The 16,110-nt window shown below is 53.1% G+C and overlaps 1 protein-coding gene across 5 annotated transcripts in view; it reads right to left on the bottom strand.

The window, feature by feature from the left end:
• Positions 1–16,110, bottom strand: part of LOC144948955 (endoplasmic reticulum-Golgi intermediate compartment protein 3-like) — a 44,492-nt gene that overhangs the window by 21,441 nt on the left and 6,941 nt on the right. For 3 of the 5 annotated variants that reach the window (XM_078878713.1, XM_078878715.1, XM_078878718.1), the window contains exons 5-8: positions 15,166–15,256; positions 14,197–14,362; positions 13,602–13,659; positions 8,877–8,891 (exon numbers count right to left, since the gene is read on the bottom strand). In XM_078878713.1, coding sequence (XP_078734839.1) covers positions 8,877–8,891; positions 13,602–13,659; positions 14,197–14,362; positions 15,166–15,256 — 330 coding nt within the window. The remainder of the gene's footprint in view (positions 1–8,876; positions 8,892–13,601; positions 13,660–14,196; positions 14,363–15,165; positions 15,257–16,110) is intronic. The other 2 variants (XM_078878714.1, XM_078878717.1) reach the window with 1 other exon arrangement.

The raw sequence follows: 16,110 nt of genomic DNA, 5'->3' as shown, positions 1-16,110 counted from the left end.
CCCGTACAGCCTTAACAGACTGTTGGGGCAAGTGCTGTTAGCGAGCAGCTATGAAGGCCGGCACGGCACACGGGGGGGTGGGTGACCAGCACCACTCCCGACCGCCTTTGTCTCCCCAGTGGCGATGATTTTACACACCTCACCAGGTACTAATTTGACGCCGAGTCGACCTAGGGGAGGCCAAGGACCGGTCCAAATAATCGTCACCGGTGTTGGCTGCGAGCGGAAATCGAACTCGGCTCGCCGGGTTCGTAGCGCAGCATAGCGCTAACCGCTACGCTACCCCTCTCCGCTACCTACGCATGCACACACGCACGCACGCACACGCACGCACGCACGCACACACGCACACACACACGCACGCACGCACACACGCACGCACACACGCACGCACGCACACACGCACGCACGCACACGAGGCACAAAAAACGATCGCACGTGTTCATTTCCCTCTCAGTGGAGCCCAAGCCAAGAACGGCGTGCCAAGTCTACTCCCACGGCAGCCGCATTTCTGCACCATAGGAGTATTAACCCACATGCCTCGCACTCCCACTGCAAGTCATACAATAACAGAACCACTGCCGGGAATTTATTGGGGCGGCAGCGAATGCTTGAACTACCCCCATTATCGCGGGCGGCGCGCACGGGCAGAGTGCGACGGACGCTACGACCCCTCGCACGGCTTTGCGTCGCACGGCTCTGCGTCGCACGTCAAAGCGTCTCCGCGCTTGAGTGAGCACGGCAGGACGCTCGCGACCATTGGCAGCCCCAGGGACAGGGAGATGGAAATTCCACGTTCGGAAGGTTAACCCAGCAATGCGATGTTTAGAAAAAAACGTGTCTGTCCGTCCGCACTCGTCCGACCGTCTATCTGGAGATCTCTGATAGGCAGGGATGAGGTCGCGCAGATTACGGCGAATGGTTGGAATGGTGTTGAGCGGGTGTGATGGTGTGGTATGGGAGTGTGTGTGATGGGGTGGTATGGGAGTGTGTGTGATGGTGTGGTATGGGAGTGCGTGTGATGGTGTGGTATGGGAGTGCGTGTGATGGTGTGGTATGGGAGTGTGTGTGATGGTGTGGTATGGGAGTGTGTGTGATGGTGTGGTATGGGAGTGTGTGTGATGGTGTGGTATGGGAGTGCGTGTGATGGTGTGGTATGGGAGTGCGTGTGATGGTGTGGTATGGGAGTGTGTGTGATGGTGTGGTATGGGAGTGTGTGTGATGGTGTGGTATGGGAGTGTGTGTGATGGTGTGGTATGGGAGTGTGTGTGATGGTGTGGTATGGGAGTGTGTGTGATGGTGTGGTATGGGAGTGTGTGTGATGGTGTGGTATGGGAGTGTGTGTGATGGTGTGGTATGGCGGTGTGTGTGATGGTGTGGTATGGCAGTGCGTGTGATGGTGTGGTATGGCGGTGTGTGTGATGGTGTGGTATGGGAGTGTGTGTGATGGTGTGGTATGGGAGTGTGTGTGATGGTGTGGTATGGGAGTGTGTGTGATGGTGTGGTATGGGAGTGTGTGTGATGGTGTGGTATGGGAGTGTGTGTGATGGTGTGGTATGGGAGTGTGTGTGATGGTGTGGTATGGGAGTGTGTGTGATGGTGTGGTATGGGAGTGTGTGTGATGGTGTGGTATGGCGGTGTGTGTGATGGTGTGGTATGGGAGTGTGTGTGATGGTGTGGTATGGCGGTGTGTGTGATGGTGTGGTATGGGAGTGTGTGTGATGGTGTGGTATGGGAGTGTGTGTGATGGTGTGGTATGGGAGTGTGTGTGATGGTGTGGTATGGGAGTGTGTGTGATGGTGTGGTATGGGAGTGTGTGTGATGGTGTGGTATGGGAGTGTGTGTGATGGTGTGGTATGGGAGTGTGTGTGATGGTGTGGTATGGGAGTGTGTGTGATGGTGTGGTATGGCAGTGTGTGTGATGGTGTGGTATGGGAGTGTGTGTGATGGTGTGGTATGGCGGTGCGTGCGATGGTGTGGTATGGGAGTGTGTGTGATGGTATGGTATGGCAGTGTGTGTGATGGTGTGGTATGGGAGTGTGTGTGATGGTGTGGTATGGGAGTGCGTGTGATGGTGTGGTATGGCAGTGCGTGTGATGGTGTGGTATGGGAGTGTGTGTGATGGTGTGGTATGGGAGTGCGTGTGATGGTGTGGTATGGCAGTGCGTGTGATGGTGTGGTATGGGAGTGTGTGTGATGGTGTGGTATGGCGGTGCGTGCGATGGTGTGGTATGGCAGTGTGTGTGATGGTGTGGTATGGGAGTGTGTGTGATGGTGTGGTATGGGAGTGTGTGTGATGGTGTGGTATGGGAGTGTGTGTGATGGTGTGGTATGGCAGTGTGTGTGATGGTGTGGTATGGGAGTGTGTGTGATGGTGTGGTATGGCAGTGTGTGTGATGGTGTGGTATGGGAGTGTGTGTGATGGTGTGGTATGGCAGTGTGTGTGATGGTGTGGTATGGGAGTGTGTGTGATGGTGTGGTATGGGAGTGTGTGTGATGGTGTGGTATGGCAGTGTGTGTGATGGTGTGGTATGGGAGTGTGTGTGATGGTGTGGTATGGCGGTGCGTGCGATGGTGTGGTATGGGAGTGTGTGTGATGGTATGGTATGGCAGTGTGTGTGATGGTGTGGTATGGGAGTGTGTGTGATGGTGTGGTATGGGAGTGCGTGTGATGGTGTGGTATGGCAGTGCGTGTGATGGTGTGGTATGGGAGTGTGTGTGATGGTGTGGTATGGCGGTGCGTGCGATGGTGTGGTATGGGAGTGTGTGTGATGGTATGGTATGGCAGTGTGTGTGATGGTGTGGTATGGGAGTGTGTGTGATGGTGTGGTATGGGAGTGCGTGTGATGGTGTGGTATGGCAGTGCGTGTGATGGTGTGGTATGGGAGTGTGTGTGATGGTGTGGTATGGCGGTGCGTGCGATGGTGTGGTATGGGAGTGTGTGTGATGGTATGGTATGGCAGTGTGTGTGATGGTGTGGTATGGGAGTGTGTGTGATGGTGTGGTATGGCGGTGCGTGCGATGGTGTGGTATGGGAGTGTGTGTGATGGTGTGGTATGGGAGTGTGTGTGATGGTGTGGTATGGGAGTGTGTGTGATGGTGTGGTATGGCAGTGTGTGTGATGGTGTGGTATGGGAGTGCGTGTGATGGTGTGGTATGGCGGTGTGTGTGATGGTGTGGTATGGGAGTGTGTGTGATGGTGTGGTATGGGAGTGTGTGTGATGGTGTGGTATGGGAGTGTGTGTGATGGTGTGGTATGGGAGTGTGTGTGATGGTGTGGTATGGCGGTGTGTGTGATGGTGTGGTATGGGAGTGTGTGTGATGGTGTGGTATGGCGGTGCGTGTGATGGTGTGGTATGGGAGTGTGTGTGATGGTGTGGTATGGCGGTGCGTGTGATGGTGTGGTATGGGAGTGTGTGTGATGGTGTGGTATGGGAGTGTGTGTGATGGTGTGGTATGGGAGTGTGTGTGATGGTGTGGTATGGCGGTGTGTGTGATGGTGTGGTATGGGAGTGTGTGTGATGGTGTGGTATGGCGGTGCGTGTGATGGTGTGGTATGGGAGTGTGTGTGATGGTGTGGTATGGCGGTGCGTGCGATGGTGTGGTATGGCAGTGCGTGTGATGGTGTGGTATGGCGGTGTGTGTGATGGTGTGGTATGGCAGTGCGTGTGATGGTGTGGTATGGCGGTGCGTGTGATGGTGTGGTATGGCGGTGTGTGTGATGGTGTGGTATGGCAGTGCGTGTGATGGTGTGGTATGGCGGTGTGTGTGATGGTGTGGTATGGCAGTGCGTGTGATGGTGTGGTATGGCGGTGCGTGCGATGGTGTGGTATGGCGGTGTGTGTGATGGTGTGGTATGGCAGTGCGTGTGATGGTGTGGTATGGCGGTGCGTGTGATGGTGTGGTATGGCAGTGCGTGCGATGGTGTGGTATGGGAGTGTGTGTGATGGTGTGGTATGGCGGTGTGTGTGATGGTGTGGTATGGCAGTGCGTGTGATGGTGTGGTATGGCGGTGCGTGTGATGGTGTGGTATGGGAGTGTGTGTGATGGTGTGGTATGGCGGTGTGTGTGATGGTGTGGTATGGCAGTGCGTGTGATGGTGTGGTATGGCGGTGCGTGTGATGGTGTGGTATGGGAGTGTGTGTGATGGTGTGGTATGGGAGTGTGTGTGTGATGGTGTGGTATGGCAGTGCGTGTGATGGTGTGGTATGGCGGTGCGTGTGATGGTGTGGTATGGCAGTGCGTGTGATGGTGTGGTATGGGAGTGCGTGTGATGGTGTGGTATGGCGGTGTGTGTGATGGTGTGGTATGGGAGTGTGTGTGATGGTGTGGTATGGGAGTGTGTGTGTGATGGTGTGGTATGGCAGTGCGTGTGATGGTATGGTATGGCGGTGTGTGTGATGGTGTGGTATGGCAGTGCGTGTGATGGTATGGTATGGGAGTGTGTGTGATGGTGTGGTATGGGAGTGTGTGTGTGATGGTGTGGTATGGCAGTGCGTGTGATGGTGTGGTATGGGAGTGTGTGTGATGGTGTGGTATGGGAGTGTGTGTGATGGTGTGGTATGGCAGTGCGTGTGATGGTGTGGTATGGGAGTGTGTGTGTGATGGTGTGGTATGGCGGTGCGTGTGATGGTGTGGTATGGGAGTGTGTGTGATGGTGTGGTATGGCAGTGTGTGTGATGGTGTGGTATGGGAGTGTGTGTGATGGTGTGGTATGGGAGTGTGTGTGTGATGGTGTGGTATGGCGGTGCGTGCGATGGTGTGGTATGGGAGTGTGTGTGATGGTGTGGTATGGCAGTGTGTGTGATGGTGTGGTATGGGAGTGTGTGTGATGGTGTGGTATGGGAGTGTGTGTGATGGTGTGGTATGGCGGTGCGTGCGATGGTGTGGTATGGGAGTGTGTGTGATGGTGTGGTATGGGAGTGTGTGTGATGGTGTGGTATGGGAGTGTGTGTGTGATGGTGTGGTATGGCGGTGCGTGCGATGGTGTGGTATGGGAGTGTGTGTGATGGTGTGGTATGGCAGTGTGTGTGATGGTGTGGTATGGGAGTGTGTGTGATGGTGTGGTATGGGAGTGTGTGTGATGGTGTGGTATGGCGGTGCGTGCGATGGTGTGGTATGGGAGTGTGTGTGATGGTGTGGTATGGGAGTGTGTGTGATGGTGTGGTATGGCGGTGCGTGCGATGGTGTGGTATGGCAGTGCGTGTGATGGTGTGGTATGGGAGTGTGTGTGATGGTGTAGTATGGGAGTGTGTGTGATGGTGTGGTATGGGAGTGTGTGTGTGATGGTGTGGTATGGCAGTGCGTGTGATGGTGTGGTATGGGAGTGTGTGTGATGGTGTGGTATGGGAGTGTGTGTGTGATGGTGTGGTATGGGAGTGTGTGTGATGGTGTGGTATGGCAGTGTGTGTGATGGTGTGGTATGGCAGTGCGTGTGATGGTATGGTATGGGAGTGTGTGTGATGGTGTGGTATGGCAGTGCGTGTGATGGTGTGGTATGGGAGTGTGTGTGATGGTGTGGTATGGGAGTGTGTGTGTGATGGTGTGGTATGGCGGTGCGTGCGATGGTGTGGTATGGGAGTGTGTGTGATGGTGTGGTATGGCAGTGTGTGTGATGGTGTGGTATGGGAGTGTGTGTGATGGTGTGGTATGGGAGTGTGTGTGATGGTGTGGTATGGCGGTGCGTGCGATGGTGTGGTATGGGAGTGTGTGTGATGGTGTGGTATGGGAGTGTGTGTGATGGTGTGGTATGGCGGTGCGTGCGATGGTGTGGTATGGCAGTGCGTGTGATGGTGTGGTATGGGAGTGTGTGTGATGGTGTGGTATGGGAGTGTGTGTGATGGTGTGGTATGGCGGTGCGTGCGATGGTGTGGTATGGGAGTGTGTGTGATGGTGTGGTATGGCAGTGTGTGTGATGGTGTGGTATGGGAGTGTGTGTGATGGTGTGGTATGGCGGTGTGTGTGATGGTGTGGTATGGGAGTGTGTGTGATGGTGTGGTATGGGAGTGTGTGTGATGGTGTGGTATGGGAGTGTGTGTGATGGTGTGGTATGGGAGTGTGTGTGATGGTGTGGTATGGCGGTGCGTGCGATGGTGTGGTATGGCAGTGCGTGTGATGGTGTGGTATGGCGGTGCGTGCGATGGTGTGGTATGGGAGTGTGTGTGATGGTGTGGTATGGCGGTGCGTGCGATGGTGTGGTATGGGAGTGCGTGTGATGGTGTGGTATGGGAGTGCGTGTGATGGTGTGGTATGGCGGTGTGTGTGATGGTGTGGTATGGCAGTGCGTGTGATGGTGTGGTATGGCGGTGCGTGTGATGGTGTGGTATGGCGGTGCGTGTGATGGTGTGGTAATGCGGTGTGTGTGATGGTGTGGTATGGCAGTGCGTGTGCATTGGATCCCCCCCCTGCCCATACGCTGCTGTGAACTCGGCAGCTTGTACCCCGGTCCGGTTTGCCGACGACCCCTCACGAGGATGGGACAGGTCCGTGCCTCGCATGCCGTGAATTTCCCGATTGCCGCGTGCAAGGTCCGTAGGGCCAAATGTTGATCTTTATCAGTCCGTGAGCTTAACTCACCACTGTTGACATTCAAAAGATAACCATTAATCTTTGTTGAACCCGCATTGACTTAAAGTAAAGTATATATAGGGACTCGACATTCGACTTACGCACTTTCAGAAATATTAACAAACCTGTCCGTATGTCCAGTTGCCTGTTTAGACCGAGAGTCGGAAGTTCAACCGCCACGCAATAGATGGCGGCGGTGGCACCTACATCTACACAACATGAAGAACCAGTGGCATCTACATCTACAGAACGTGAACAACCAGTGGCATCTACATCAACAGAACATGATGAACCGGTGGCATCTACATCTGCAGAACATGAAGAACCAGTGGCATCTACACCTGCAGAAAATGAAGAACCAGTGGCATCTACATCTATAGGAGATTATACAACGTTTAAAGCCATTCCTCGTGTTGAGTGTACATGCCGTACAACACGTTTGTAATCGACAGGAGTAAAGTTGGACTTACAAACAAATCAACTTACGAACAGACCTCTGGAACCTAACTCGTTTCGTAAGTAGAGGAATCCCTGTACATTAATAACGGCAGCGAACGACTATTATCCAAGCCCGTCATTAAACATCATGCTGTTTGCAGAGTGGTTTGTCATCCTACTTGTAACGTGGCAACCAATAGCAGTGCATGAACGAGCAATTAATCAAAAGTCAGCTTAATGAGTCACCTTTACGAAATAAAAAAAAGTTTTCAACACCACGTGGCCTTACCTGGTGAGTGGATAAACACACTCATTGCAGCGAAGGGACGGTCGTTATAGCTCCTAGACAAAGATCCCCTGTATAGCTTCATCAGACCGTAGGGGGGCACCTACTAAAGCCAGCAACCAAGGCGGTTGTTTCCCTCGTACTCATTGTAAGCCGAGTCGACCTAACGGAGGCCCGGGAGTGGTTAAGACATTCGCCACTGCTCTTGGCCATGGGCGGGAATCGAACTCGGTTCACAGCGTAGCACGCAATTCACCGTTCCATCACTCCTCAGGGACACTTATTGACGGACGACTGAATTACAATATTTTTTAAATCGACATCAGCCTATTGGTGATTCATCCATCATCAACACCATAACAATGAGCATCACTTTATTTTAACTTTGCTTGTTTACCCAGGGAAGCCTCAAGACTTTTTTTCACGAGGGTCCTGCCAGGTTTTTCTCAATAGGGGGGGGTAGTTGCTGCTGCGTGCGATCCCAGTTGAGTCCTGTGCAGGAAAGTTTTGAGCATTGGGATGTGTGACCAATACCAGCTACACCGAAGGTTGTTTTAACTACGGGAGGAAACCAGAGAGCCGGGAGGAAACCCATGCAGAACAGGGGGGAGAATATACAACTCCACACTCACTCACATACTCACATTGAAAGACTAAGATCCTCCATATAGCCATAACTATTGGGGTGAGTGCTATTAGCGAGCAGCTATGAAGGCCGGAACGGCACAAAAGGGGGTTGGTGGCCAGCACCACACCCAGCCGCCTTTGTCTCCCTAGTGGCAATATTTACACATCACACCAAGTACTCATTTGAGGCTGAGTCGACCTATGGGAAGCCAAGGACCGGTGCAAATCATCCTTCCTGGTGTTGGCCGTGAGCGGGAATCGAACTCGGGTCACCGGGTTAGTAGCGCAGCGCGCTAACCACTACACTACTGCTCCCCACACGCATTCATACACCCACTCACATTCTGCAGTACAGGGGGAGGAAACACGCAAACTCCACAAAGGAAGGTGTCCGAGTCGAGACTCAAACCCAGGCCCTCTGTTGCCGTGTCACCACTGCGCTGCTAGTTCACAAGAGGGGCTTGTGAACAAGGCCTCTAACAAAGCACAAATTCGATGGATTTTTTTATCGGGTTACGATCCAGCGGAATTAGAAACACTCCATGAGCCACACTAAGACACCGATGCGATCGTAGAGCATGCTGCTGCTGCGTGTGATGGGACCGGCTGTCTGGTCACCAAAAATGTAAAACCTCAACCTGCGCGCACACACCGTCCGAGCTTACTCAAATTTGAGTCAACTGCCCCCAGCTCGTCGGCGTCAGGGTTTTACGTGTGGCTCACACGCGCGGTACACGATGGCTCGAACGGCGAAACGCCGAGCCACCGCCGCCGCATATACGGCACGGCCGCGTCACGCATGCTCGCTACGAGCCTCGTCGCAAAGTCGCGCTGCTGTTAGTGGATTAGCGGCGGTCAGCCCGGCGGGCGCGACGGTTAAGGGGTCGGGACGTTAGGGATCAAAATCCTTGCGTGCAAAGGGGGACGTCACGAGTAAAACCGTGGAGGGTTCACTTACGCTCGAGGGCGTGGACTGCAGACGAGAAAGGGGGGAGAACACAAAACAAACATTGAGCTCATTGCAACCGCGGCGGCATTCTCACGGCGAGCGGACGAGAGACACCGTCACAAACCTGTGGCCGGCAGTTCGACCGTGTGCGTGCGCGTGCGTGCTTTTCTGTTTCTCTTTGCAGAAAAATACAACGGCCTTCGTAATTTATATGAAAGTCAAAAGATATCCCTCTTTCAGCTGGCCGTGGCTAATACTCAGGACTGTAAACGATAAGAAAAAACAACCACCACAACAGGATAGCAGTGCCGGCCGGAAACCCAAATGTTTTGAACACCACGGAAACACCGATGTATGTATGTATGTGGAACTTCTTTCGCACCGTACGTCGGCAGCCGTGTAAAAAGCACTCGGCCTTCGTGCATCATGCAAAAACAATCAGCAGTTCCTGAAGAAATGCACTGCGGTGGTCTTGTCTTGTATCACCATCAAAGTACAATTGGCAAAATGTGAGCGACTGACAATGGCAGTGATGGAGACAGACAACCGTGAACCGGTGTCATCTTGATTAGGACGCTGACGATGATGATGATGTATGTACGTTGAACTTCTTTCGCACCATACGTAGCCAACCGTGGCTAATCAGAGGTGCGGGGGCAAAGGACAACAAACTTAACACAAAAAGCCGTTCCAACGAAAAATTTAGTTTCAAATCTCGATTTAAAAGTGAATAGCTCCGGTGGCTTCCTAACACGATGTCAATTCACTCGCAATGAAAACGTCGATGCGCCGACGTGAACAAAACAAAAAATGTAAGCGGGGAAAAAACGACCCTCGGCGAAAAGTGAAACCATCCGAGGCGCTGGAGCGACGATTTTGCCGTTGCACCCCCTGACGTCCCGGCTTTGAAGAGAGCTGCCAAGTCTGTCCTCTGGACACCGTGCATGCTGTCGACCGTGCTGATCCCGCTGGCATAGCCACGGAGGCCGTGTGCTTTCGACACGTTTAGTGTTGCGGCGAATACTGTCAGCGAGCATCCAGTCACAGGGCGGCACGGTTCGCACGGAGGTCGCGGTGACCAACGCCGCACACATCCACTCCACCGTGACGGGAGTAAAACACGTCCCGAACGGAGTGGGCATAAGTCACGGAATGACGCATTCCCACGTTTACCCAGAGGGCTGGGGGCGGTGACGTGGCCCAGCGGTGGCGCGTTTGCCACTCGTTGCGGAGGCGAGCGGGTGCACGAACAGTGACAACAGCACCACGTGGCGCCGTTCGCTTCGCAGTGGCCGTCAAAGTTCCCGTGGCGTAATTCGCGAGAGCAGGACATTTCGTAAGCAAGTGTCGGGGGGTCTAAATTTTTGCCCCAAATTTTAAAATTGCCTGCAAATGACTCAATTGGGATTATACAAAGCAATCATCACGCCCCTACTAGTAGACTAATGCCCCGGGTCACTCTTGCAAATCAGACTATCCTGGGTCTATTACGTTCTTAGCCGGTTAAACAAAATAAAAGTCAAAACTTGAGATCAGAGCTGGGGGTCCAGCAAAAATTGTGCGAACATTAACATTCTCTGTGTTTTGTTGGACAACCGCTGAGGGGCATCGGTGTTAAAAACAAACGCACTTGGAAACGGGGTTCAATGGAAGGGGGGGGGGGGCACAGATCCCAACGCAGCAGGCGACCCTGACCCCTGGCCGTGAAGAGCGAGAGAGAGCGAGGGAGAGAGGGAGAGAGGGAGAGAGAGAGACCTCTACTCAGACTCCCCGAGGAGAGGTCACGTCCACGATCCTTCCACAGCTTTCTTCTTCACTAAAATCAAAGCGCTGCTCGTCAGCGATGTCGTGCGGGCGGGCGTCCCCCCGCACCCCCCCCGCCCCCCCCACCCTGCCCCCCTCCACCCCCCCGCATGCGATCGCGGTTCTCGCACAGGGCAGAGAAACCGGAGCTCGCTTCAAAGCCGGGACGTCGGGGGGTGCAACGGCAAAATCGTCGCTCCAGCGCCTCGGACGGTTTCACTTTCCACCGAGGGTTGCTTTTGTCCCGCTTCCATTATTTTTGTTTGTTCACGTCGGCGCATCGACGCTTTCATTAGGAAGCCACCGGGGCTATGCAGTTTAAAATCTAGAATGAAAACTACATTTTTCTTTGGAACGGCTTTTTGTGTTTAGTTTCTTTTTAATTCTGATTAACCACGGTGGGCTACGTACGGTGCGAAATGAGTTCACCGTAAATACATCATCTTAAACATCATCATCAGCCACGATCAATCCACGCCTGGTGGAAGGCCACCTCCCGACGGCAAGGCCACGTGCCGCCTCTCACAATCCCTGCAATGCAGCAACCCGTCCATCACGTGCACGTGGACTCAACTGATCGCTCCATCTCCTCTCAGATGCATTCCATTCCTTGACTGCCACTCTTGTTGTTGTTATTATTCCTTAACCATCGCACCATCATCCCTTCTGGCGACATGTCCTGCCCAAGCCCACTTAATTCTCTTGGCAGTTTGGATGTCAGTAACCTCGCTCGTCTTCTCTAATTCGCACGTTCCCCCGTCTGTCTCTCAGCGCAATTCCGAGCGCGCATCTCTCCGAGGTTTACATACCGTTCCCTTCATCATTTCAGTTGTTCTTGGATGACAACTTGAGTCCTTTCTACGCACGCGGTATTACAAACAAATGCACCCATCAGTTGCGAGCGTTGGTACGAGCTCAGCGAGGGTGGAATTAGAGTGGAAGCCGCTCTAACCGGCGTGGATCGGCCAAGGTTCGGGTGGCCGCGGGACAGCAACGCCAAACTAAGCGGAGCGGCAGAAAAAATTCGCCACCCTTTCCTCGATTCCGTCAATTGTCATGATTTACACGACGTCACAAAACACTATCCCTCCATCATGCGAACTCTGGTCATCTTCGTAGCAGCAGCAACTTTTGGCCGGCCAACAAAGACGGTCACCGCATCGCGCGGCGCTTCCAGATATGCATCTGCGGTCGTCTGGAACGCTCTTCCTTCCGATATTAGGAAGCCACTGGAGCTATGCACTTTTGATCGTCTAGATTTAAAACTAATTTCTTTGGAACTGCTTTGTGTTTTCGTTTGTTTTCCTTCCCCCCGCACTTCCGATTAGCACGGTTGGCTACGTACGGTGCACAGGACGTTCAACATACATGCATGCATACATGCATACATACATATGTACGATTCAGGAGAAACGATTCGGCCGTTATTTAGCTTTGTCCGAGTTGGTGAATTGCACCCACTCATCGCCTTCACATTCGGGGCAGAGCCAAGTTACGTGGCGCATGGTTTTGGTGTTCGGTCCCACACACAGAACAACAAACTTTTATTCTCCAACTCGCTTCCAAACCGGCTTGACCGTCTCAATGCGAGACCAGCTATGGCCGTTGTTGTGACTTGCCGCGTGTCTGCGTCTCATTTAAGATGTCGTCTTGGCAGTTGAAGCAATCACACAGCATCTTTGCCCTTGGGTCACTGCGCCGCAAATGCGTTGCATGCACCGAATACCTCTGAACGAAGCGGTAGTTTGGTTAAAAGTAAGCCCTCTGCTGCCCTCTCGTGTGGACCTTGCGTGCTGCACACGAAAACTCAAAACCGGGGTAAGGAGCGGTGGCATTAAACCAGCCCGCTCTGGCTCTGTGTTTTTCGTCGCACTTCAAGACCCATATCTAAGGCCCAGGATCCGCGCCTAAACATCTAGAAATTCACCTGCAGTGGTTGAAGCGGAGCCTGACCCACAGATGATGAGACAGGGAATGTCGAAACCGGTCAAGTTTCCTTCTTGTTCAACCAATGCTGATGAAAAATAAATGGCACTCCCAGAAAGCCGTAATGCTGATGGGATGATTACATGTGGAGGAACAACTAGTTGAAGGAGGCGTATTGTCTGTTCTTTGTTTATTTAGCCTTGAGAAGGGTTATTTGTACGTGCGTATGTTGAACTTATTTCGCACGTAGCCAACCGTGCTAATCGGAGGTGTTTTTGGGGCCCGCACGACTGGGTGAAGCAGAGCAGACACAACGCCCACCCCCCACGTGCAAAGCCTTTCGGTGCGAGAACCAATATGTGTCTCTGCGTGTCGTGAATCGACTGCTTTGTCCAGCCTGCGCACTCGCTTCTCCGTCGCGTTGGGTTTTCTCATCGTTTAGGCGCGGAGAACAGTGGAACTAAACAAACATAGCCGCTCGCGGGATCCGGTTTTACAAACTGTCCACAACGAACGAGCAGGAAAACGATCGGAGAAAAAAGACCTCCAAGTTTCGATTTAAAGCTTTCGTGACTGCAGGGATTCATCTTCTTGGTTCTTTCGGTAAAGTCACGTAGAAGGGAAATAATAAAATAATAAAAATAAACCAATAAAATAATTCTCACGACGTTTCGGCCACAACCAGCCGTCCTCAGCGTCATTCAGCAGCCAAAAGCTGCTGAATGACGCTGTCTCCCCGACAGACCTGGTCTTCACCTTAGGACGGCTGCTTGCGTTGTGGCTGAAACGTCGTCAATATGTTTTATTTTTATTATTTTATTACTTCCCTTCTACGTGACTTTACCGAAAGAACCAAGAAGAAGACCTCCGAGGCGAAGGGCTCCAGCGACCACGAGCCCCGGGGAGAGAGCGGACGCCACTCGCCGCCCGCACAACGCGTCGCTGCCCGGGCGACGGCACGCTCGGCGCCGCCGTGCACCGGTGAGTGCGACGTGGCGGCCTTACCGTGGATGTGAGCCTGCTGAAAACTCTTCCCAGGAGCAAAGTGGAAGTTGCCTGCCACCTGCGGACAAACAAATAAATTGCGGCGATGCAGCACCTCGGGTTGGCTACGTACGGTGCGAAAGCAGTTCAATACAGATACGTACATAGAGATTCGGACGTGGATCAGCATGCTCATTGTGTGTTTGTGGAAATGGCTTGCTCCAGTTTTCCAACACACATGCATAAATACAAATAGAAATCGGGGTGTAATCACCTGCGTCGAGAACACTGCGCGAACGAGAATCGGCGCTTAACGATCACAGCGCAATTGCAATTGAGTTCCAGAAACTTTAAACAAATACAGTCTAGGAGCGGTCTCTTGGGTTCTCACCAGACTTCGCATTCGAACACTCTGTCATACGATGCAACGCGTGATTACCGTGAGCCTCAGAGAATCGGCGCATCGGTGAATCCGCAATCACAATCTGTATTTATATCAGAGGAATCCGATGAGCTACGAAGCTCTTTATGACAGATGCCCAGCAGCAATTCGATGGGCGCGGTCCGCATGGGGTCGTGACGCGCTTCAGATTGTCCGGCGCGGGATGGCGCTCACCTTGTTCACCTCCAGGTGCCCGTAGACGCGGCAGCCCTCGTCCTTCTGCTCGCGGACCTTGTTGGAGAATCCCTCGCGGCGGCACTGCTCGATCACCTCGGGGTTCTTGAAGGCCCAGCCCTTGCGCCGGTAGGCCTCCCGCACGTCGTCGCACGTGTTGCAGCACCTGGGGCGACGTGAGCACGGACACCGCTCGTCAATGCCAGGCAGCCTGTGGTTGTTGTAGTAGTGGCGTTGCCGGCGGTGGTGGCGGTGGTGGCGGTGGTGGCGGTGGTGGCGGCAGCGGTGACGGCGAGCTCCAAGAACGGCCCCGAGTCAAAACGGGAATTTGTTTTTCAAAAGCAAAAGGGAAACACATTTCGAGATGAACTCGAATCATTTTGAGGGTGCGATGGGCTCCAATGCCGCGTTGCCATGGAAGAAAGGCGGTCACCGGATCACGCGCGAGTTCGGCTGGGCTTCTGCGGCCTTCTGCAACGCTCTGCCACCTTCCGATATGAGGAAGCCACTGGGGCTACACATTTTTATACCATCTATACCGACAAAACTCATTGTTGTGCTTAGTTTCGTCATACGCGCCCGCGCACGTGCCGTTCGCCGGCCAGAGTACGAAGCAGCGTCCGGACGACGATGGACGGAACGTGGAGGAGGGACGAGGAGGGAGGGAGGGAGGGAGGGAGGGAGGGAGGGAGGGAGGGAGGGAGGGAGGGAGGGAGGGAGGGAGGGAGGGAGGGAGGGGAGGGAGGGAGGTCTGGTGATGGGTTTTTGAGGGTGATTTGTTTTCTTGTTGGTGTCTATGAACACAGTAACACACAATGGGACTAATGTTACACGGGAAACCCGCGTTATATCTTTGATTAAAAAAGGGAGCACATAAGCAAACAAAAAAAATACAAACAAACGACATGAGGAACGAAGTAAAGTTCCGAAAAACCGAAAAAAAAGGAGGGAGGGAGGGGCGTCTCTCACTGCAGGTCGGTGCCGTTGGCCCCGTAGCAACTCTCACATCGGTTGGGGTCGAGTGCGGTGGGGTCTGGAATCTCCTCCAGCTTCCCGATTTCTGCACTCACAGTCGCACGCGCAGCAGCTGAGCACCGCGTCGCGCGTCGCCACGTACGGGGGGATTCCCTCTCATTACTCGCGAGGGATACGTTTCAACAAAGATTCGTGGATAGCGATACTGGCCGACGAAAATCTGTTTCACGAATGACCTTAAGTAAATACGTAACTAATAGGGAACACACGCGCCATCTTGTTTACAACGCGTCTCCCAAGCGGCCCGTCACAGGCCCCAGGTCATGTGGTGTTCCCGGCCTCGAGCGAGGAGACAGTGAGGTTCAGCCGCCAGACTGCCGTCGACAGTACTTTACAGACACATGTACAGTACAGAAAAACCTTCGATTGCGAGTAACTTGGCCTGCGAGTGTTTTGCAAGATGAGCAAAAAATTTAAGTAAATATTAATTTGATTAACGAGCGAGGTCTTGCAATACGAGTAGTACGTGTTTACGCTTTGTCTGACGAGCGTCACGTGATCACAACTGATTTACGAGTGCTTTGATATACGAGTGCTTTGGATTACAAACACGTTTCCGGAACGAATTATGCTCGCAATCCAAGGTTTTACTGTATTGTATGCGACATTTTTTTTCATTCTATACATTTTCCGTACAAGATAAATGAAATTTTACATTAAAATACTTCCCGTTTAATGTGTTGGGTTGGTGTGGGATAATATGAAACAAAAGGAGGGATGGGTGTCGTATTACGAACCGTGAACCACACCCCAGGTTTCCCATTTGCCTTTGGAGTTTGCAGATCGCGGATTTTCCGACCGCGGCTCCTTTCAAGAACGTAACGCCCGCGACGGGCAAGCGTCTGATGCACTTACTTTCAACGGTCTCATCCCCCACAA

Source organism: Lampetra fluviatilis, chromosome 51, assembly GCF_964198595.1.
Source record: "Lampetra fluviatilis chromosome 51, kcLamFluv1.1, whole genome shotgun sequence".
In the NCBI taxonomy this organism is placed as follows: domain Eukaryota; kingdom Metazoa; phylum Chordata; class Hyperoartia; order Petromyzontiformes; family Petromyzontidae; genus Lampetra; species Lampetra fluviatilis.
Note: the sequence above shows the minus strand (reverse complement) of the source record. Positions and strands in the feature narration are given on the sequence as shown.